This window comes from Procambarus clarkii, chromosome 62 (genome assembly GCF_040958095.1).
Source record: "Procambarus clarkii isolate CNS0578487 chromosome 62, FALCON_Pclarkii_2.0, whole genome shotgun sequence".
NCBI lineage: Eukaryota > Metazoa > Arthropoda > Malacostraca > Decapoda > Cambaridae > Procambarus > Procambarus clarkii.
The window spans coordinates 28,154,159-28,178,802 of NC_091211.1; the positions used below are offsets into that span (position 1 = coordinate 28,154,159).

Sequence of the window (24,644 nt, forward strand, 5' to 3'; positions counted from 1 at the left end):
AGGCCTCATTATTTTCCAATGCACATGATCACAATTAACTTGCAACCAAAGCAGAATCCTTCTGTTACATGTGCATTGCAGGTGGACCAGATTCCCGTGTCCCAAAGCACTTACTGGTGTGATTTTTGTCACAAATTTGGAATCTTATAACACATGGTGAGCTGATAAAAATATAAACAGTATATGTATGTGTTTCATTTTTGAGAAAGGAGAATTAAATTCAAGAAATGTAATATAACCCATAGCATTATTTACACTTATATTTACAAAAAAATAAGTCCATATATTTGAAAATCAATTCATGAATGTATATACAGCAACAAAAATATACTTGCGAAGTTACCCATACTAGTAATAAATAAAATTTTGCTTGAAGCAACAGGTACTTATATTTCAATATTTTCCGTTTGACACACACTTGATTTTATTTCACAACCTAAGAACAAACAGTTAAAAGAATACCACTCATCAATCAGTTTTATGACCTTTTTCCCTATCTGAAACAGGTCCACCATTATATGGTTGAAATTCAAAACATTGAAGTTTCACAATCTTTCTTTTTGAATAATCAAAGGGATATTTTTTGCATCGTTAAACAAATTTTGTCAGGTCTTATAGGGGAAAAGTAGCTAGTTAGCTGGAGCAAAGGATAAATGTTTTGGAAGAAAGAAAAACAATTAGGTAGACAAACACCTCTCATAGCGATACAGAACATTAGAATCTTAAGTGTCAATCTACTATAAACGGTTATTCTATATTTGAATCATTACAATGCAATTTGTTCACATTCTAACAATGCTACAATGTCAAGACTTCTACAATGTTTATTAGTACGAGTGCTGACCAATAATATAATGCACGATGACTACTCACACTTACATTTACAATTACAAAATGTCAACAACATCCAGCGCAGTATAATGTTCTATATATAAATGAAAAGCACAAAAATATATCCTGAATTCAAACAAAAATAAAAGGGTATTCAGACACTTATATTTTTCATTATTAGGCCTTTTCATTTTTATGTAAACTTAAGGTTTAATCAGGTTTGATTTAATTATTATTATATTTAATGTTTGGAAACTATTATTTAAAGTTGAAAAAGCAAAAACACACATAAAAAGTTTGAACCAAGATATGTACTGTAATTAAAAAATTTGTAATAAACACAAAAATTAACCTTAAATACATTTCAGAAATAACTAAGTTCTATTAAAAAAAGCACATAAAACAACTTGCTTAATTCAAAAGATTAGGTAGACAATGAGTTTGGCTATACAAGGGAATTTATTGTATAATCGTCTCAAAACATATACTGTACAGGTACAGTAATGTACTTGTAAATTTTCACTATAACGTTATCTGTCCGACATTCAGCACCAGAATACCTGAAAACGTACGTAACCAAATTTGTCCTAGCCATTAACTGCAAAATGCGTATGATATGAAAAACAAAAAACTTTTAAGTTAATAATAAATTATCACCGACTTTAATACCACATGACAAACATTTTAAGAAGCTGAAACTTTTGTAATTTCAGTATCTCAAATTTGCAATGACAGCTTTAGAAAAGTCAAAGGTAGTTGAATGGCCTCCCATATCCTTCGTCCGAACCTAAATGAAAAAAAGGGTTGAAACAAATATAATTGAATCTGATAAATTAAAATGTATTCTATGTACAACAACAACTTTGAATCTAATAAACAGTAACATAATAAAAAAATAGCTTATTTAGTAGGTTACAATTAGTCTACACTGTCTACTAAACATACAAAAACTAGTACAGAAGATAATCTGATGTCTAAAATTGTCGAGTCCTAGTGAATTCCTGATACCTTAATGCTCGACCACCTACTGTATGTAGATTTTGCATCAAAAGTTTTGATGATTCAATATTAGATCAACAAAAGTAATTATGTCAAAGGAGGTACCAAGCCTTGAATGACTCGATACAGCTATTTTTTTCTTCCTTTATTTCTGTCAACTGTTCTGTTAATAAAACATGTATTTTTAAAGTTGTTTCTAGGTTAGAAGTTTGAAGACATTCAAAGTCTGGATTTTCAATACTACTGTTGATAACTGGACTAACTAATAATTGATAACTAAGATAAAAAAGGCAAGATTTTTTTTAAGTATGAAGATAAGTGATGAAATTTAAGATAAGATATATTGGAAGTTTAACAAACTGCTTTCTGCAAGAATCTTTACAGTTTTGCTTTAGTAGGCCTCTATTTACACGTGCAGTATTTAGAGTATTATTTATTTACCTTCCTTATAAATAAGTGGATTTATCATAAGACATGTTATTTAGGTAAACTATTTTTTATGGACTATACAATACCCTGCTAAAAGGAGTTTAAAATGTAAACAAAGAATACATCTGATTACAGCACTTACTAAAGTAATGCTCTGTCACGATTATATATTCATATAGCCAGATACGAACCTGGGCCACATATCAAAGTCAATATACAATACTCAAAATGCTATTACTGTCAACTATTGAAAGTACTGAATGAAATATTATGAAAAACGAATCAAAGCAAAGTAACAATGTAAAACTGAATTTACATTGCATGTAAATTACAATTACCCAAGTTATATCTTATAAGTCATAAGTTAATCTTATGCAGTTAACTTTTGGATCTACGCAAGTTTGTATTGTGATTTAGATACAGTAATCAGTACTCTATCTGAATGATCAGTACCAACAGCATCATGTTATTTTCAAAACTTTATTTTATATAGTACTTTAATAGCATTAATACTGAAAGCCATACAAAGTCTTTAAACATAAAGGCATTTTTGGGTGTAGTGAAGCCATGGAGCATATTTTTAATAATATGATGTTTTTCAATCATTGTTGAATATAAATTAAACTTTGACATCCCAGACCACTGTTGTCAGCTGCATGTACTAACCAACATACATACATCAGTCCCAGAGCTGAGAAATAAGTTATGAGTAAACTAAAAGAACAAACCTTATGTTGCTGGAGAAGAAAAAACACACAATCACAACATACAAATATAGTATACAAAAGAAAACATTAATCCAAATGTAGAGAAAAAAAATCACACCATTTAAAGGTTGAGATGCAAGAATCAAGTTCTGAAGCCCAATGCCTACAAGAACAGTTATGTCAATAAATGCACTTTCCACCTCCACACTTTACCCACCTGCACCCATTCACATCAAGAATGGAGAGAGCCAGACAACTATTGATTGTTGACCAAACCACAAACTAGAAATTGAAGAGCTGACGACGTTTCGACTTGATAATGGTCCAGGACGGACCGAAACTCCGTCGTCTCTTCAATTTCCAGTGTGAAGTTTGGTCGACATTTTTCAGCCACGTTATTGTGACTTTTCATCTGCATCTATTGACTGCCAGTGGCAAGTCCTCAAAGGGAGACCATGGCCAGCCAGGATGCACACACACACACACTTTCATAGACCCTCAAGATTACTTCTTTTAAATGAAGAAATTACTCTTCAACACTTTAAGTCGGTCTACTTCTAGGTGTATAATTTTTCAGTGCATTTTTTTAGATGTTTTGGTTTAAACTACAATAAGGAGGTAACACTTTTGTCTGTATCTATGCAGTTTTATATTAAAATCTAAAAAAAATGTATCCTAGAGTAAAATTTCAAGTCGACTACATGTTTAGTAATTGCAAATTAATTTTTTTTATTGGGTATACCCTGATGTCCCCCTTTGTCAAAGTTATGCAAAATTTTAGTAATTATAGAGTATTTGAACTACTAAAACAATGAGTAAATGCATTTTAAAAAATAATCACCATAGTTAATTATTAACAAATCAAAACATTTAATGCAAAATAGTACAGTACTCACTCTACATGCTGTAGCGAGTGCAATTACATGAATTGTTGTAGCAAACAATAAACATTGAACTAAAGTGATTCAAGTAATTTCTCTAGATTATGGGTGCTTTTCTAACAACAATAATCAAGACAAATTCTTTATGCAAGTAGACAATATAGAACACATTTTTGAGATCATTTATTTAGGCAATGTAAGGAAGGGGAACTATAAGAAGATATTAAAGAACTACAAGGTAAAAAGTCATGAGCCTCTCAATGAGGAGTTGGAAACTCAGAGATTTAAAAAAAAGTTGGATTTTTACCACCTAACTAGGCAAGGTGAGAGTGCGGGCGAGGCGAAGGTGTGAGTGGGGTCAAGATGTGGGCGGGGCGAAAGGTGTGAGCAGGGTGAAGGTGTGGGCGGGGCGAAGGTGTGAGCAGGGTGAAGGTGTGGGCGGGGCGAAGGTGTGAGCAGGGTGAAGGTGTGGGCGGGGCGAAGGTGTGAGCAGGGTGAAGGTGTGGGCGGGGCGAAGGTGTGAGCAGGGTGAAGGTGTGGGCGGGGCGAAGGTGTGAGCAGGGTGAAGGTGTGAGCAGGGTGAAGGTGTGGGCGGGGCGAAGGTGTGGGCGGGGCAAAGGTGTGAGCAGGGTGAAGGTGTGGGCCGGGCGAAGGTGTGGGCGGGGCGAAGGTGTGGGCCGGGTGAAGGTGTGAGTGGGGTGAAAATGTGAGTGAAGGTGTGGGCAGAGTGAAGGTGTGGGCAGGGTGAAGGTGTGAGCAGGGTGAAGGTGTGGGCGGGGCGAAGGTGTGAGTGGGGTGAAGGTGTGAGCAGGGTGAAGGTGTGGGCAGGGTGAAGGTGTGAGTGGGGTGAAGGTGTGGGCGGGGCAAAGGTGTGAGCAGGGTGAAGGTGTGAGCAGGGTGAAGATGTGAGCGGGGTGAAGGTGTGAGTGGGGTGAAGGTGTGGGCGGGGCAAAGGTGTGAGCAGGGTGAAGGTGTGAGCGGGGTGAAGGTGTGGGCGGGGCGAAGGTGTGAGCAGGGTGAAGGTGTGGGCGGGGCGAAGGTGTGAGCAGGGTGAAGGTGTGGGCCGGGCGAAGGTGTGGGCACGGTGAAGGTGTGAGCGGGGTGAAGGTGTAAACATGGCAAGGATGTGAAATGATGTAAGAGTATGCATGCAACATACAAGATTCTAAACCAAGAACAAGATAATAATAAAAAGATACCACTTGTTGCAAATACAGTAATTATGTTTTCACCTCAAAATTACAGTACTATAGTTCAATTTTAAACGTTTTAAAAACTACTGTACTGTAAAACTAGACGATAATATTTTCAGTGCTTGAGGCTGGCGATGACTGCATTTGCGAAGGCCGAAGTTGTGGCAAAACCCCCCATGTCCTTCGTCCTCACCTAAAGGTACGCAAGGATCAAAGTGAGATAGAAAAAAGGTAGAAAAAGAAATATGGAAATTACTAGTTGAAGAGATAAAGTACAGTAAATCAAAGTATAATTTCAGGTGCAACCACCTAAGTTGCCAGTTAGTTACAATACAATGAAGAGCAACTAATGCAAAATCTCATAGCATAGTAACGTCACCATTAACCATAACGTGGCATATAAAACTGATATACTGCATATATAATTACATATATGGGAGGAAGAGGAGTAAGGAGAAAGATGTAGAAGAATAATCAGAAAGAAGAATAGGAAGAGGCAGAAGAAGAAAGAGATAGAAGAATAGTAAGAGGCAGAAGAAGAAGAAAGAGATAGAAGAATAGGAAGAGGCAGAAGAAGAAAGAGGAGGACAAAAAGATAAAGAGGATGAAAGGGAGGAAATACAGGGTGGTGGTGGTAGCTGGCCATAACAAGAGACTTGCTTTGCACCAGAAATTTCGTAAATCAAACGATAACTTCACAAAACCACATGGTCTCCGTGTGTGTATTGTAAATGAGTACCCAATTTTTTTTTTATTAATGAAGCACAAATTTATTAAACAAATATTGCCATTTGGGAAAACTTACCTTTCCAATCCGAATAACTCTGTCAACAGCATTTTTGATCATGTCTCCATAATACTGGAGATTAAGATGATTCAGCATGTTAGCAGAGGCTAAAAGCATTGCAGTTGGATTTGCCACATTCTTGCCTACAGCTTCACTAAATGTGTGGCGTGCTCCCTGAAATAACACATGTACATTAAAATAATCACAAAGTTATCCCAATTATCTATACTAATTGAAATTTTGCACGGCAACCAGGGACAGTTTGAATTGACATTTTTGTTCTTTCTCTGTGTAATTAACATTTTTGCTTAAAATTAATGAATTAATTTATTTATACGTATTTTCATACCAAAATTACATGGAAAAGAAAATTTTTAACCGATTGTAACCTCATATTCTAGGCTATATCATTCTGGACTGATCCCTATACGTGTTGTTTCCAGATTTCATAAAGTTGTTTTATTATCTTTTTTATTTTGGGGGGAAAGAAGGGGGTTATGTAAATAATATTAAATATTCTTTTGTCATATATGACACAATGCACTATACCATGTACACTACATATCAAAATGAATAACTTATTGTAGTTGTAAAAACAAAACTATTTTTGAGAGTAATATTTTCTACAGCAGGGAAAATAAAAAATTTTGAGGATAATAGGCAAGTATTAATGTTGCACAATCAATGGGAGTCAATTGTTTCTACAAATACCTAACCCATAAAACAAGTCACATGTGACTGTAACCAGATCGGATTTTGTCTGTTGCATCTTTACATCCAATTCACAAGGGGCTCATGGAATTGGATTATAATCTATTCATAAGCCCCCCCCCCCCCAACAGCTGAGTAAACAGCACTTGGGATTAGTTGTCCTGAGGTTCCGGGTTTGATCCCTGGTGGAGGCGGAAACAAAGGGGCAGAGTTTCTTTAACCCTGATGCACCTGTTCACCTAGCAGGAAATAGGTATCTGGGAGTTAGACAGCTGCTACGGGCTGCTTCCTGGGGGGGGGGGGGTGTAACAAAAAAGGAGGCCTGGTCGAGGACCGGGCCACGGGGGACTCTAAGCCCCAAAATCATCTCAAGATAACCTCACGATAAACTTTTAGGGAAAAAATCCAAAACTAGGTATTTATAAATATGAACAATCATCTCTGCCTTCCCAATATGTTACTTTTTAACTTTTCAGCAAGTTACTGAGTAGATCATTGAGCAATAGGACATTAAGGCTTGCACAGGATCTGGACAGCTGCTTTTAATACCCAAGGTCCCAGGAGTAATGCTCAATACACAGACCCAAAGGAGTGATGCTCAATACACAGGCCCCAGGAGTAATGGTCAATACACAGGCCCCAGAAGTAATGGTCAATACACAGGCCCCAGGAGTAATGGTCAATACACAGGCCCCAGAAGTAATGGTCAATACACAGGCCCCAGGAGTAATGGTCAATACACAGGCCCCAGAAGTAATGGTCAATACACAGGCCCCAGGAGTAATGGTCAATACACAGGCCCTGGAGTGAAGTTCAAATTGATTTTTGACAATTTCTGAAATGGACTGTTGCACAGATGAAGAGAAACACATTTGCTTGGAAAAGGTAATAAGAGAGAGAGAGATGTATTAGCAAACATTAATAACAAAAGGAAGAGGAGATAAAACAAGCAACTTACAAAAATAATTAAGGTGGCACGAACATGCAAGTACAAAGGGTGATATATTGTAGTGGCAATGAAAGGCTAGTACATTGACCTTATTCAAGGAAGGGCTTCTGCAAGCAACTAAGGTAAACTAGCATTTAAGCTTAAAAGGTTGAGAGTCGGTTCCCAAATGTTCTTAATTCTAGATGCATGCTTCACAAAAAATGCTTCGAATGATAGAAAAAAAAGGCTTACTGGTTTCCACGTTTGCATTAGAGCCAATTAGGTAAATTTGTTTTTGCCTGCACCCATCAGGAGTCAGTCAAGTACAATAACTTCTTTGAACAGATAATCAGATATTTATCAATTTATTGATTTCAATCAAATTAAAAATAGTTTTTAATGTACAATTTTAAGTATTGAAATAATGCTATTAGCAACTATTAATGCAAGACCATTACATTCAGCAATGAAATGCATTACTGTTAGCTTAAAGTACTGTAGAGGGCTGCATACAAAGTACTGAATGCTTTATATCTAAACTTATTCCAAAGCCTATCCAATACACGTAAATTTGCCGATGACCAGATTTCTTATACCAACTCCCTAAAAGTGTATTGCCCAAAATTGTGTGCTGTTCAGCAATTACTAGCACACTCGCCTCACAAGTAAGATGTTCAATGTTCAAATCTTGGATGGAGTGGATGATTCTGGCCAAAATTCCTTTTCTCTACAGTACTTGCCCATTTGTACTCTGCAGTAATTGGAGACCTGGTTGTAAATCGATTAGTGGATCATAGTCTGGGGAGGGACACAATATTAAGAGTTAGCTTTAAGATTAGCTGAGAAAGGAAATGGTTCTTAGCATGCAAAAATACAGGAATAGACAAAACTTTCTTTCAGTGTCAGTATATTACAGAAGATAGTAACAAGGTAGTTTAAATTGTGTAAGTTGTTGGAATGACAGATAATTAACGATAATTTTGAATAAAAATACCGGAACATCATTTGCATTTGTAAGGACCCTCGACCTCAAAGACGACGACGATATGCAGCATTTGGGGAAGCCTTGTAGGGCACCCGTGTACACATATTGTCTTCTAACACCCCCCCCTTCCCCGCAATATAGTGTGTATTTTGTCATATATTATATAAATATATACAGTACTGTATATATTAAAGTATATACAGTACATTCTCCCAACATATATGTTGGAAGAGTTGAAACAGTCCTCAAGATATTATCACGACACCAAGCTCCCATCTACCTTCACCCTACAGAGACAGGCACCTTTGCATATAGTCTTGCTAACTAAGTGGGGCAGACAGCTGCTAACACTGTTGGGATGAGGTCACACTAGCAGAAGACAAGTGAACACATACAAAGCCTCCAGTTTTAGGTCAAATTTAGAAAACATCAGGGCACTAAAGGAACCTCCCAGAATAACAGGGGAATAAAGGATCAGGATAGGCACACAGCACCCATGCAACATTATAAAGTGGGGGAAGAATAGGGATAGTGTGTAGTGAAGACACAAATGGTAGCCAGTTCCCAAAGAAAGAACTGTGGGGCAGATGACAAAAGTGGTCAGGGAACACAGAACCCTACAAAGATAGAAGACTTTAAATGGGTTAATAGTCACACCCAGCCAGAGCCAAGAAAAGCATGCCTGAGGTTGACATACATCTCCCTCTCCTGGAAGCTGTAGAGAAGGCCCCGAGAAAAAAAAAAGCCACAGGCAAACTCCCACTGGAGAAGATGTCCATCCACTAGCACAGAGTAAAACAGAAAAAGCACCAGGTATAACACCCACTCCACACCCAACAAAGTGTGACAGTGTGAGGGACTAGTAACTGCAGGAACACAGAACCATACAGAGAAATCCACAGGGGTGATAAAAGAAAAAAAAATTCTTTTGGGAGCCGGACGCAGGGAAGGAGGAGCAGGACTTCCCTGAGGCTCTGTGATCTGGCTCCATTCGAACTGCTCCCCTGTGGTTCATTGTCTCAACCAGAGAGAAACTCTCCAGTCCGTTGTACATTGGTGCTGGTCACTTTGGGTTGCTCTTTTGCCAAGTTCTCAGGGTTTAGCTCTCCACGCCGTTCACTGTCAAAGAGCCAGAAGCAGGGGAAAGGAGCAGGGCTTCCTCGGGGCTCTGTGATCGGGTCCATTCAGACTGCTCCCCCCTGTGGTTCATTGGGGGAAAGGGGTGAATAGAGGTGGTGTGGGGGAAGTTGGGAGGATGGCGGGGGTGGTGTGGGGGGAGTTGGGAGGATGGCGGGGGTGGTGTGGGGGGAGTTGGGAGGATGGCGGGGGTGGTGTGGGGGGAGTTGGGAGGATGGCGGGGGTGGTGTGGGGGGAGTTGGGAGGATGGAGGGGGGGTTGTGGTGGGAGTTGGGAGGATGGAGGGGGTGGTGTGGGGAGAGTTGGGAGGATGGAGGGGGTGGTGTGGGGGGAGTTGGGAGGGGGTGGTGTGGGGGGAGTTGGGAGGATAGACGGGGGGTGGTGTGGGGAGGAGTTGGGAGGAAGGAGGGGGTGGTGTGGGGGGAGCTGGGAGGGTGGTGGGGGGAGCTGGGAGGGTGGAGTGGGGTGGACAGTGGATGGAGTGAGGTCTGATGCAATAATAATTCTGATATAATGAATCGGGTGTGCCCAATACAGTTTGCATGAGCAAGGTTGTACTGACCAATGAACATATTTGTTTTTACACTAGTGTTATGAATGGAAAGTTGTTGCTCTATACTATAACAACATAAAACCTGTAGTTGCAATACTTGTCCTCAAGAAAGTCAGTGGTACCAAGGAAGCTTTGGGTATAGGTGTCTCAAGCTACACAAGGCCTTTTTATTCCATAAATTTACTATTATTAAATAAAATATACAAAACATATACCCTGTACAGGTAGATTTCTTTGTGACAGTGATGAGGGTGAAACAAATACAACTCATATATTATATACCAATTAAAATGTAACAATGTTTCAGTCTGTCCTGGATCAGTATCAAGTTAGAATGAACCGATATATCACCGATATATATATATATATCATATACTTTCCATTTCCAATGTGAGGGCTTAGTGTTTTTCAGCTCCTTTACTTCCTAGTAATAAATACTTGCTGGAAAGAAACAAATAAATATAAATAGTGCCATACCTACCAACACTCAATTTGTTTAGCCATGTCACTATGGTGATACAAATGTTGGAGGTACAAGGGGAAGTTAGTGATGTCTAGTGGTGTGCTCTACCAAATATTGCCCTTGTAGGCTAAATAGTGCAATCCTGCATACTGGCAAAATTTGGGAGAAAAATAGTATATTACACAAGTTTAACACTAGTTAGTGATACTAGTTCAGAAACTGAGCTATTATGTGGTTAGTTTATAAAAAAACCAGCGTTGAATGTAATGAAACGCCATTTTCTGGGCGAGTCCCAGAGGCTCCCCGGAGCTATCCCAGGCTGATATGCTAATGTCAGACTTTGGCATCAGTCATGTGTATGGAGTTCTTAGGCCTACCGGGGACCACGGCCAGAACCGGGCCCCCTCAGAGAGGCAAGGGGAGCAATGGCCTATAGAAGCCCCCGTGTGGTTGGAAGCATTCTATGGTTGCCATCGACCGGAACAGGCACCCAGAAAGGTAAGTGCCTCAAAACAAACCCCTATTCTGGTTAAAATTGCTACCAAAAGCCGAACTAGTGGATAGAACTCCCCAACCGAAAACAAGCAAACTAGTGTGACGTCACACACCGCCGCGCCGCTGTCTGCGCAGCTCCCCCCTCCCCGGGAGGGGGAAGGGGAGCCCCAGACCCCCCACGCCGGCTACCAACACCTCAGTTCTTGAGGCTGGATGTCAAAAATGCGAAAAACCGCCGACCGGAGGGAGGGAGGGATGCCGGGGAGCCTCCGGGACTCACCCAGAAAATGGCGTTTCATTACATTCAACGCTGGTTTTCTGGGGGAGCCCCGTTGGCTCCCCGGAGCTAACTACCCACAGACGGAAAAAAGAGGGACTTACCCGGGAGGCGGTCGTCGCTCACTCCTCAACTCGAAGCCGAGACAACTGGCTGCAACCGCCGACCCAAAGCAACACAGGCCCGACGGGGCCCAGGGACATTCACAAGGTAACGAGCAGCCAGGACCCTGTTCGACCGCCAAAATCCCCGCGCCCGAATATCAGACCAAGACATATTCCCAAAGACGGAAGCAAGAGCCGCGAACTTACGAACGTCATGGGCACGGGGATAGACCGCAGGCTGGCTGGACTTGATACCCCTGCGGACGACCTGGGAGACCCGAATCCGCGAACAGGGAAGAAGGGAAACCGGATCAACCCACAGCGCGTCCCCGGACACAGAAGCTGTGGCGCGCAAATAACGGCGAAGCGCCGCAACCAGACACAAAACATGATGCACACGACCATCGCCTATAGCATCAGCCTCAAGAACTGAGGTGTGGGTAGCCGGCGTGGGGGGTCTGGGGCTCCCCCTACCCCCTCCCGGGGAGGGGGGAGCTGCGCAGACAGCGGCGCGGCGGTGTGTGACATCACACTAGTTCGCTTGTTTTCGGTTGGGAGTTCTATCCACTAGTTCGGCTTTTGGTAGCAATTTTAACCAGAATAGGGGTTTGTTTTGAGGCGCTTACCTTTCTGGGTGCCTATTCCGGTCGATGGCAGACATAGAATGCTTCCAACCACACGGGGGCTTCTATAGGCCATTGCTCCCCTTGCCTCTCTGAGGGGGCCCGGTTCTGGCCGTGGTCCCCAGTAGGCCTAAGAACTCCATACACATGACTGATGCCAAAGTCTGACATTAGCATATCAGCCTGGGACAGCTCCGGGGAGCCGACGGGGCTCCCCCCAGAAAATTCCTTGAAAATGTCATAAAATCACTGAAGATTTTACTTTTTATGCTTCTCCTTAAAATGGTATACTTTATCAATTGTTTAAGGTTTACCAATAATTATGTTATACTTAGAAAATTGTCACTATTAATTTAAATGGGCCTTTCATCTTTAAAGTTATCTATTATTATCCTGCATTTTTTACATCCCAACTTTTCATTAAAGATAGGTTACAAATTCTGTTGTATCTCCATCTCTGGTAAGGAATAATTTCAATGGAGATTTATCATCAGTGCCTCTTAAATTTTTCCCAGATGTATATAGTATTATAATGCATCTCTTATACCTGCACATCAAGGTGTACAGCTTCTAGGGCTTTTGGGGAACTTTCAGAGTTATTACATTTGATCAAGTGCATGCAGGTACATGCTCAATGTTCTCTGCATATTACTGTCACTATTGTCACCAAACTTAAATGGGACTGTTATAATTCAATAATATTACAAATTAAATAGTAACAGGTTTGGCATCCAATTTTTAAATTTCTTCCTATTTTCTTTCTAGGAGTTATGACTGGTGAAGCACCCACTTGAGCAAGAGGCCAAGGCAGTAAAAAATTTGCACAGCAATGATAACGTAAACTATAGCTGCATAATAGTACTTCAAACTGTACACTTAATACACAAATTGCATAGCTGTTGATAGATTTCTAATTTAAGCAGAAATAAATCTGAAGCTTTTTCCAAAATAGGCCTTTAATTGCATTGAAATACGACATAAAAGTTATACTGTATGCCTATTTAAACTCTTTGCCATCTGCTGTATATCTGATGCCTTATTTTCTCTGGAACCACACATTTCTCAAGGATGGTGGAGTGGGGAGGGCTCGGTTATCTTTTTCCATATATTTGAGGCGTCTTCAAAAGTTAAAACTTTTGTAAAAACACCAGAAATGTTTGCCAAAAAAACCTATACATCAGAGATGGAAAGTAACTTCCGATTAAATATTAATCCTTTTTCTTTAAGACAGGATTAAATTTAAAAAGGGAAAATGGGGTTGTGCAAGAATTTAAATTGTGTTTTACTGATATGTAATTACACTTCTGTATATATATTATATATCACTATATAATTTCCTGTACACCAAATTTAGAACATACTGCATCTACTGAAATGTTTATGTAGCAAGGTATATGAATTTAGTATTACATGAAGCAATAGGGCTAATGCATCCATGAAGCAATCATTACTAGCTATTGCAGACAAGAAGCCATCACGGCTTGCTAACATTGGCCATTACATACATACACAAGTCACTACTTGCAAGCATTGTTAAGTGCTTGCAATTTTTCATGCAAGTGCATGAAAAATTAAAACTGCCTTAGCAACTAGTATAGAAGAAAAAATAATAGAAAGAGAAAGCAAAAAGAGGAACTAGTATTTGAGACAGAGCAAAATAGAGATGAGCAAACTAAAGTGGACTACTAGTTGATTCAGCAGCAAGTAAAACTAGAGCAAAATGAGACAGAAAAGAGGGGCAAAATAATAATAACGATTTGGGGGGGCATATTATAAATACTGAACATTACAATATTGAGAAAATGTATTTAAAAACACAAGTAAATATTCTCTCTCAATAATGTTTCCAACCACCTCGGTTATAGGCAAAACTGGCTGATAGTCAAATGAAATGCAGTACTTACTGGTTCAAATACGACACATTTATTAGAATACGAAGCTCCAGCAACAACACCTGCTCCACCGACCAGTCCCGCAGCCAGGTTGTCAACAATGTTACCATAAAGGTTAGGTAGAACCAGGACATCAAACTGATGTGGATTTGATACCATTTGCATAGTGCAGTTGTCAATGATCATGTTATTGAATTCAATATTTGGGTACATTGCCGCAATCTGAAAATAAAGTGTTGATTTAAATATTTCAGTTATACTGTAGGTTCTGGGTATATATATTAGTTGTAGTTTGCTAAGGGTACATAGTAACTACGGGCTGCTATGTATATATAGATTAGCTATAGACTGATATTAGCTCTGGTCTGTTATGGGTATACTGTACAGTATATTAGCTCTGTGTTGGATATATTGTACATAAAAGATGAGGACGTGTAATTAAAAGTAAAGGAGCTAAAAGGATTCAAGAAGCACATGAGCTGATTGTTGCAGAGTACATGTAGTATTTAATATAAATCCAGATATTTATATTAATGAATAAAATAATTTTTGTTGCCAAACAGTATAATTTATAAAGAAGCTTAACATACCTCTTCACATTGTCTAAGAAACAGCCCATCACCAAGTTTCATAATATTAGCTTTGTGAACAGCCGTCACCTTCTTCCGTTCATTCTTGGTGGCGTAGTCAAAGGCAAACTTAGCAATGCGTCGGCACTTATCACGGGTCATAATCTTTAAACATTCAATAACACCCTTCACACTCTCATGCTCGAGAGCAGAGTACTCTCCCTCGGTCTGCTCACGGATGACAACCATGTCTACATTCTTATGGCGAGAAGTGAGACCACTCAGTGACTTGACATGCACTACATTTGCATACAGGTCAAGATCATCTCTGCAAGGCGGCAAAATGTTAATCCTTTAGTATGAAGCTTACTTAAAAATACATTTAAATTTTTTTGCAGTCAATACCACCAATGTTATAAAATTACCTAACTTATATTTGTATATCCGTTGGCATCAGACTTGCTTTAAATATTGTGTATTATGGGAATTTCAATTAAAATTTGTTATACTGTAATACAAATTTCCATTATAATACTTAATATAGTACAGTATATTGTTAAGTGTTATTATTTCTTTTCAACTGACCATCCCTAACAAAGCATTTATTTAACTGCCATAAGAGCTTGCAATTCTCACCTTAGCTTCATATTAAGAGTCTTGAGCTCTCCACATGAGCTGTGATCAGGAGTGGCCAAAATGCCTTTCAAGCAAATTCTGTTGCGAGTAATGCTCTCCACAACTTCATCAAGGGATGCTGACCGGCCACCGTACAACTCTGTTAGATAGTGTTCCTCGAAGTCAACAGGTACACCAGCATTTTTGAAAACATCTAAAACTACCTGACATAGTTCTGGTCCAACACCATCACCCGGAATCAGTGTCGCTGTAGTGCGTCCTTCTGGCTTGCTGACTGGAGCTGGCTGTCGACAGAAGACAAAATAATTAATACTTTATATGTACAGTGTATATATATAAAAAATAGCTTCCATAATAATAAATTTATTAGGGATATAATGAGATGAATAATTTGTACACACACTTTATGTATGTATGGATGGATGTACTCACCTAGTTGTGCTTGTATGTGTGTGTATATATACACAGTATATACAATATAATGTACTGTATTATGAAATAAAGACCAATAATGTAAAACTACTTATTATGTAAATTTAAACACATATTTAATGCACTATAGCCTTATATATTTAATGTATACCCTATATGTATAACAAATATCACACTGGGAAGCCTGACGGCTGAGTGAACAACACTCGTGATTCGTAGTCCTAAGGTTCCGGGTTTGATCCCAGGCAGAGGCGGAAACAAATGTTCAGTTTCTTTCACCCTGATGTCCCTGTTTACCTAGCAGTAAATAGGTACCTGGGAGTTAGACAGCTGCTACGGGCTGCTTCCTGGAGATGTGTAACAAAAAGGAGGCCTGGTCAAGGACTGGGTCGCGGGGACGCTAAGCCCTGAAATCATCTCTAGATAACCTTTCAAGATAATCTGGCAAGATAATTTTCAACAAATTTCAAATTAATTAAGCTGCCCATCATAAAAATATATTTTTTTGTATACTGTACAGTACTTACATTCTAAATAAATAAATAAGATCCTAACAATAATCATGTGCACAAATTTTTTATTAATATTTCCATCTGGATAAATCAATAAAGATCTACTGTATTTGTATATACAGTATAATATGGCTCTTCAACATGAGAAGCTTGACTCTTTACAGTATTACTATTGTATTGTATTAAAAATGTAGAAGTCAAATCAATACTCACAACAGCTGAGGTGACAGGAGCAGCACCATGAAGACCTCGGGCCTGGCCTGCAGTCACCAGGGGCCGAAGCTGAAATTGTTTTTCAAATCATTAGTAATCAATATTTGTATTTAACTTTAAACTAAAGTGTTATACATAGTAATAAAAAAACGTTTCGATCAATTTTCAAATTGCATCAACTCTCTTTCTTGATATTTTAAATACAATATGTTGAAAAACAAAGCTGTAGAAGGCTTAGACAAGACATTAATTAAGAATAAGAATAAAGGTAAGTGCAGAAGGCCTATTGGCCCATACGAGGCCACTTACATTAACTTGCAAACTTAATAATTAATGTGTTTTCTTGGTGGGCATGAAGCCTGTAGCACAGTTCAGTTTGTTCTCGACTCACAACTGAGAGTCTGGGCTTCAAATTCCAGATGGGACAGATATGGATGAGCATATTTTTTTATCACCTAATGTTTCTGTTCACCTAGCAGTAAATAGGTACCCAGGAGTTAGTCAGCTTGTTGTGTGGGTTGCATGCGAAGCGAATTACACAATGAGCACGTTTAGGGTCCCAGTAGTACAGTCGTGTTTGTTCCCACTCACAATCAAGAATTCCTGGTTCGAATCCTGGGCGGGACAAAATAGTTGGGCGCATTTCCTCTCGCTTAATCCTCTTGTTATATAAGCAGTAAACAGGTACCCAAGAGTTAGACAGCTTGTTGTACTCACCTAGTTGTGCTAGCGGGGATTGACCTTTGGCTCTTTGGTCCCACCTCTCAACTGTTAGTCAACTGGTGTACAGATTCTGAACCATATTGGACTCTATGAAATCTACGTTTGAAACTGTGTATGGTGTCTGCCTCCACCACACCACTGCCTAATGCATTCCATCTGTTAACTACTCTGACAGTGTGTTGTGGGGTTGCATCTGGAGGGAGGGGGGAAGGGGGGGGGCAGTAATTTGACCCTGGGAGGGACCGCGATATAAGCCTAACATATACTTTATGTATATACTGGCTGCCTGTCCCCCGGCACAATAAATTATGTTCACCTTCACCCATGTCTGCATCCAAATGATAAATCTGACTATGACTTGGGTGAACAAATACACAATTTGAGTTGACTATGAACATGCCCAGATTATTGACAATTTCATTGTAGGAATACCTACCCGAGTGAGGTCCCACTGTACCAGGTACTGTAGCTGGTATAAAACATATGAGACTTCCATGTCATATTACATGCAAAAGTTTTTCAGTTTACTTCATTTCAGGGATCATGTGACTCTTTACTAATTTTTTCTCTCGGTGAAAAATGTGATTGTCTACACAGTAACTAAATATCAGCAGTGGCTGAAAAACTTAGCCTAAGGATTACCACCTCGTAATTGGTATAATTAAATAAATTCATTTTACTTTCCCTTGTATGCTTTTGTAAATACAAATCAACTGACTGGCAGTCAAATCATACATAGGTGCTTGCACGTAGTGTACTGTAGCTCACCTTTCAACTGTGAAAAACTGCATACTGTATATTGTTACGTTAGGTAGTTATTGTTGCTGTAATGGACAAAGTCAGAATAAAGTTTGAGTACTGCCAAACTGTTTCTACAGTAAAGGCTACAACCAAGAAGTCCAGGGTTCAATTCCCACAGCAGGAGAAAGACATCTGGGTATGTTTCCTTTCACACGATGCCTACATTAACCAAGCAGTAAATAGGTACCCAGGAGATAGTCAACTGTTGTGGGTAGTAGCCTGGGAAAGGGCAGCAGTTGACCAGAAAGGGGGGGGGGCCTCAAGCCTTAAAAGTTTTCTGTTCCCATAAATAATAATATTTTATTTGCAAGAAGGTACAATGGGTTGGTGAGATTAAATAAGTTTGGTATTTTTACATTCTTGCAAAGCCACTAACATGCAGAGCGTTTCGGGCAGGTCCTTAATCTAACATATCTATTTTTCTGTGCAGACAAAAGCATTTAAATCGTTTATTTTGTTTCTTAGTTCTTAGTTTTTACTGTTCGTGTGATATACCCTAAGCGACTTTTTTTTGAGGCCCTCCTCTTTCCCTGTTCATTTTGCACATGAGGAACATAAATGGGAATGGTAACCATAAAATAAATAAATAAATAATATAAATAAATATGTTTATTCAGGTAAGGTACATACATACAAGTGATGTTACATTAATGGATTGATATATAGATAGAGCTAGTACATACAATGCCTAAAGCCACTATTACGCAATGCGTTTCGGGCAAGAAAAACATTAATATCTAGAACTTAATACTAATTGAGCATAAAGAATAAAAAGTGTTGAAAACAAATACAAATAAAGATAAAAAAAAGGGGGAACATGACTGAAAAAGCAGCACAAATACAATAGGTTGACAAACAGTGTTGATTAAAAAAAAATAATAATAAAAAAATAACAGACATGGGTTGACAATAAAGGAGTGAGGTGGGTTACAGGGAATTTATTAGGTAGTGTTTAGTTTTTATCTTAAACTGGTTGAGAGAGGTACAGTCTTTAACATGGTTGGGAAGGTCATTCCACATTCTGGGTCCCTTGATTTGTAGAGCATTTCTAGTTTGATTAAGTCGTACTCTAGGAATATCAAAACTGTATTTATTTCTGGTGTGGTGCTCATGGGTTCTGTTACAACCTTCTATGAAGCTTTTGAGATCAGGATTGGCATTACAGTTCAGCGTTTTATATATGTATAATACACAAGAGAGAATGTGCAGTGACTTAATATCTAACATATTCAGAGATTTGAGTAAGGGTACCGAGTGATGTCTGGGGCCAGAGTTGGATATTGTCCTAATAGCAGCTTTGTGTTGGGTAATAAGAGGACGTAAATGATTTTGGGTAGTAGAACCCCAAGCACAAATACCATAGTTGAGGTATGGATAGATGAGGGAGTAATAGAGAGTAACCAGGGCAGGGCGGGGTACATAATATCTGATCTTAGAAAGAATGCCAACAGTTTTTGAAACTTTTTTGATACATTTAGAATGTGACCCTGGAAATTCAGCTTGTGGTCGATGAGAACGCCAAGGAATTTGCCATCTAATTTGTTACAAATTTGGGTATTGTTTATTTTGAGATTTATCTGATTAGAGGATTTATTGCCAAACAGAATATAAAACGTTTTGTCAATGTTAAGGGTGAGTTTGTTGGCAGTTAGCCAAAGATGGACTTTCTCTAGCTCAGTATTTACTGTGGCATTTAGAGCAAGGGGGTCAGGACTGGAGTAAATGAAGGTTGTGTCGTCAGCAAATAGAATTGGTTTGAGGTGTTGGGAGGCATTTGGAAGGTCATTAATGTAGATGAGAAAGAGGAGAGGGCCAAGTATGCTGCCCTGAGGAACACCAATGTTGATGGGTAGGGTGGGAGAAATTGTATTATTCACAGAAACATACTGGAGCCTGTCAGTAAGATAAGATTTGAGGTATTGCAGGGAGTGTCCTCTGACTCCATAATGATGTAATTTAAGAAGAAGGTTTTGATGGTTGACAGTGTCAAAAGCCTTACGCAGGTCCACAAATAACCCAACAGGAAACTCCTTTTTATCAAGAGCTGCGTGAATTAAGTTAATCATACTAATAAGTGCATCGTTAGTGCTTTTTTTGGGTCTGAAGCCATATTGACAAGAGCTAAGTATATTGTGTTTGGCTAGAAAAGAGTAAAGCTGCTTGTAGATTAGCTTTTCGAATATTTTTGACAAGTTAGGCAGGATTGATATAGGTCTGTAGTTGTTAACATCAGTGAGATCACCACATTTGTAGACAGGGGTTACTCTTGCTTTTTTTAGAATGTCAGGAAAGGTTTGGAGTTCAAGTGACTTGTTGAAGAGCAATGCAATAGCAGGGGCTAGAGATCTGGAGGCTTTTTTGTAAATTAAAGTTGGTATCTCCTCGAGGGCACTAGACTTAGTTTTAAGGGAAAGGATTATTTCATTGACATCAGTGGAACTAGTAGGCTTTAGGTACAGAGACTGTGGATAGTTACCTGTAAGATAGTCCTTAACATCAGTACAGGAAGATGGAATATCATTTGCAAGGGATGACCCAATGGAAGAGAAGAACCTATTGAACTCAATAGCAGAATCAGAGGCTGAAAGCTGACCAACGTTATTGGAAAGGAGTGTTGGTTTGTTATTTAAAATCTTCTTTGATCCCAATATTTGTGAAATTGTGCTCCAAGTTTTTTTAATGTTGCTCTTTATTTGGGTAAATTTATCTTCATAGTATTTAGTTTTGGCTCGTCTAATTATTTTAGATAGCAATAACGAGTAATTCTTTGAGAATTCTTTGGAGACTGTTCCTAGCCTATACTTCTTCTCAAGGTCATGTTTTTTGTTAATGGATTTAAGTATTCCCTTTGTAAGCCAAGGATTGTTAAGTCTTTTGCTTGTGACTTGTTTTGTAAGCATAGGACAGTGGGTGTTATAAAGGCTAAGAGTTGTTTGTAGAAAAGATTTCACTGCTAGGTTGATGTCCCCTATGTTACCTAACTCGGACTCCCAGTTGACATTATCAGCAGCAGTTATAAAATTGTTTATAGCAGTTTCATTGTGCAGCCTAAAGCTTAACTCCCTTGTCTCTAGAGGTGGTTTGCTAATGTTAGATAAGAGAAATGTGGGGTAATGGTCTGTAGTGCTATCGGTGATTATACCTGAAGTAAGCGGAGAGGTTATGTTGGTCCAGATGTGATCTAGAGTCGTAGCAGTACTATCAGTGATTCTAGTTGGTCTAGTGATTAAGGGTATGAGGAAGCAGGAATTCATACAGTTGAGGAAGCTAACAGCAGTAGGGTGTTCAGGCTCGCAGAGGTCAATATTAAAGTCCCCTGCGATAATTAGATGGTTTTTGTTCAATCTGTTATCTAGTATTAGATTTCTAAGGTTTGAGTTGAATTCAGACACATCAGTGTTAGGAATTCTATAGACTGCACCCACAGACAGGACAGACTCGGCACCCTTGACTCTGAAACTGGCGAAGATATACTCCCCACAGCAGTCTCTAGTTCTAATTATTTTTAAGCATGTTAGTTCTTGGTGGTAGTAAAGAGCAGTACCACCACCTCTCTGCATTTGACGACAGTTGTGAATTGCCGAGTAGTTAGGCATGTTAAAGAGTTGAGTATTATCCTCTTTCAACCACGTTTCAGTAAGTATAATAAAAGAGAATTTGTTGTCAATAGTTTCAATCAAGGCACTAACATCATCGAAGTGTTTACCTAGGGATCTAACGTTCAAGTTGATTACAGAGATATTGAGATTATCTGTTAATACATTGTTTACATCATGTGCTGTAAAATATCTGCAATTTTGATCATTGAAGTGATGATTGTCATAGATAGTGGATAAGAGGTTTAGTTCTGGGTCTATACTTGTCTGCATAAAAAGGCTGTTTGCAGGAAAACAAGGTAAGAATGGCAAATTACAAAATAGAAAACAAAGAAAAAAGTAGATTAAAAATTCTAAAGTAAAATAAACTTAATGGTAATTTTAAGTAAAAAGAAAAAAAAAAAACTTAATGGGAACTAGGAATGTAAAAAATTAACTAAAATAATTAATAACAATAGATGACCAAAAAAGTAAAAAAAACAATTATGAAATCTATAAGATGAAAAGCTTGCTTACTATACTATTATAAGTACACTATAGTTGAATACTAAAGTTACACTAAAACAAACTGAGGTAGTTTAAATAGAGATACACTCAGGAACACTGGATAATGAAGTTAATACTAGAGGACACAGGCAAAGCCAGTGTACTATGGAACATGGGAGTAAAAAGAAAAAAAAAGACAATAATAAAGATGACAATATTATTCTTTTTATTATTTTTTTTTTTCTCTTTTAAACTAAAGTTAAAACCTTTTGAAGGGAAAGGCAGAGCTAGAGTACACAAAGGTAGTTATATGAGATTATAATCTGAATTCAGGCTATACAGCAGCTAACCCACAGTCACTGAGGAAAGAATTAAGGTGAGCTTCTGTGGTTATTGAATAGGTTTTTCCAGTGTCAGTCCTCCTAGCTATAATTTTACCATCTCGCACAAAACAGTGTTTAATTGTAGGGGAATTTTTGCAGAAGCCACGCAGTTTAAAAAAGAGATTTTGCCTGCACCTGGTCAGACATTCATTCACATAAACAGTGGATTTACTAGCAACTGCAGATGAGATAAGATCAGTCTTGCGGGAGCAGCTATCTAATTTTAAACGAATACGCCTATTATTAGTACCAGATGATTTGGTACCCACTCTATAAGCTGCTTTGATGTCATTTTTTTGGATCGAATAATTTAACTTATCCTGCAATACTTTGATCACAATGGCAGCACAGTCTTCACCATCAGTTTCTTGGGGAAAATCACGTGAAGAGATAATTACCGATTCAAGTAGTTTATGTTGGTCTGTCTCGTCTTGGGTAACAGTGTGTTGTTGTTGAAGGTTGTTCAGATGGTTCTCAAACTGTTGCAATATTTCTTCCTGTTTTTTAGTGGTTGCATCTGGATTAAAGTTTTTAACTGTGTTCTTGAGAATGCTTAATTCTTGTTCGAGGTTGACGACTGTGGTAGATAGATCTTGATTGTTCTTGTTTAAGTCTACAACTTCATTCTGCAAAGATAATAATGAGCCTTGCAGGTTCATTATTAAGGCCGACTGCTCTTTGATTACTGTCATTTGATCTTCATGTACTTGAGTTAATAACTTGAGCCAAGGGTTATCAGCAAAGCGCTTGAAGTCAGAACAAGGGGCAGTAGCTCGTTTAAGTTGATCCATATGGCTACCTAATTGTTGCATGGCCCGTGTCAGAGACGGCGCTGCGCCCAGCTGAGATTGTTTGTTATTGTTGACGGGGGGAGAGTCGGTACCCCCCACGGCGGCCACCGAGGGGGAGATAGCTGAACTAATCATGTTGTTAGCCTGGCTAGTAGGGTTATTCTTGTTAGGTGTGCTATCTTTCTTAAGGGTCTTACCGGCCTTACTTTGCATGATAGCAGGATAAATGTAGGCAGGAACAAATAGGGAAGACTCGTTGATAGGCAGCAGTGAACGTCGGGTACAGCTTCTTAGCTCCAGGGAGCAACACTAATGTGGTCGAAATGAGAGAATTACGGGTTGGTCTTGTTGGTTTTTTCAATCACATATAGGTCACTGTGTACTTAGCTGCCTTCGGGTGATGCTACATCATTTGTTGGTAGCCGAGAGCTCAAGGAACAGCTGATAAAAGAGGAGGGAGGGCCGACAGGTGTTGTTGACGTTCGTTGACGTTCGTCTAGGAAGGTCCTAGGTCCTTGACGGTCCTTGACGGTCCTTGACGGAGGTCCTTGACGGGTCACACATCAATTTTAAAACCTTAACCAAGCCAACAACAGCGTCATGTGTGTATGTAGTGTAGTGTAGGTGTAAAAAGTTAACAAGTTTGTATAACAGTTTTGAGGGAATACTACCAAGGGTGATGAATGACCTTAGACAACCCCACCACATCACCATATCCCTCACGGTGCGGACTGCCAATCATCATTACAATTTATCTCTACGTAATACTTATTTTATCTATGACCCCTAAAATCATCCTTATCCTATCTATTTAAAAAAAATCTACGATTACACGAAGATACAAGATGATTTTTTTCCTAGAATTGAGACCTGCCATGACCATGTGATCATGCAGGTCTGAGGAATATCATATGCTATTACTTAATTTGTAGACAAATTATACTATAATATATTGAACCTCAGAAGCTACTTGAAGGTGTGTGTTACATATATATAAAGATAATCTTACCACAGTAAACCTAGAGAGAGCCTGCCTGCTGAAGTAAGCCATTGCTTCGTCTGCGACGGGATGCTGGTAGCGAACTCATAAATTATTTAACAATACTATATTTACATGAGACAACAGTGGATGTTTTGTTTTCTCCCGCAAAATAGTTATCTAATCATTTAAGTTATTTGATTTTATACATGTCGCAATATATTAAATGTGATGGGAGTCGAAAAGAAGCGAGTTAAAACAATATATATCCCGCTGCCCCTGGCCAGAGCAGACCACATGCCGACCCGGCCAAATATGAAAAATTGCTTGCCTTCAAGAACATTAATGGAACTCATTAGTTCAAGTCCATTTATTAAACAACTCAATACCCATCCTGTAAGTGAGGTGGAAAGTTTACTGGGGCACATAATGAACTCAAGAACTAAACCCCAATATTCGTTTAGCTAAACAAGTTACAGCTTAATTAAGGAGAAAGGTCCTTAATTTTTATTTAGTTATTTATATATA

The 24,644-nt window shown here is 38.8% G+C and overlaps 1 protein-coding gene across 7 annotated transcripts; it reads right to left on the minus strand.

Moving 5' to 3' along the window:
- Window positions 1-228: 228 nt before the first annotated feature.
- Window positions 229-24,295, minus strand: Idh3b (isocitrate dehydrogenase [NAD] subunit beta, mitochondrial). 7 transcript variants are annotated; one of them, XR_011223541.1, is made up of 8 exons: window positions 22,745-23,743; window positions 16,358-16,426; window positions 15,201-15,484; window positions 14,586-14,892; window positions 14,008-14,217; window positions 5,846-6,001; window positions 5,080-5,233; window positions 229-1,618 (listed from the first exon to the last, which is right to left on the minus strand). XR_011223541.1 is itself a non-coding variant. In XM_069308423.1 (8 exons), exons 1-7 carry the CDS (start codon window positions 24,186-24,188, stop codon window positions 5,156-5,158), a joined length of 1,146 nt encoding a protein of 381 aa, XP_069164524.1. In that variant the 5' UTR covers window positions 24,189-24,295; the 3' UTR covers window positions 229-1,618; window positions 5,133-5,155. The 7 variants fall into 7 exon arrangements, 5 of the variants coding, with proteins under 5 accessions (XP_069164524.1, XP_069164523.1, XP_045611427.1 ...); XM_069308423.1 differs by lacking the exon at window positions 22,745-23,743 and adding an exon at window positions 24,147-24,295 and having other exon boundaries at window positions 5,133-5,233; XM_069308422.1 differs by having other exon boundaries at window positions 5,133-5,233; window positions 22,745-23,742.
- Between the last annotated feature and the right edge of the window lie 349 nt (window positions 24,296-24,644).

Excerpts from the sequence above, each read along its gene's own strand:
- Idh3b (XM_069308422.1), bottom strand. The coding sequence starts at position 23,350 with ATGCAAAGTAAGGCCGGTAAGACCCTTAAGAAAGATAGCACACCTAAC. Across the intron at positions 14,893-15,200 it reads ACTCTTAATATGAAGCTAAG|AGATGATCTTGACCTGTATG; the intron begins GTGAGAATTGCA and ends GCCGCCTTGCAG. Across the intron at positions 5,234-5,845 it reads GAGTTATTCGGATTGGAAAG|GTGAGGACGAAGGACATGGG; the intron begins GTAAGTTTTCCC and ends GCGTACCTTTAG.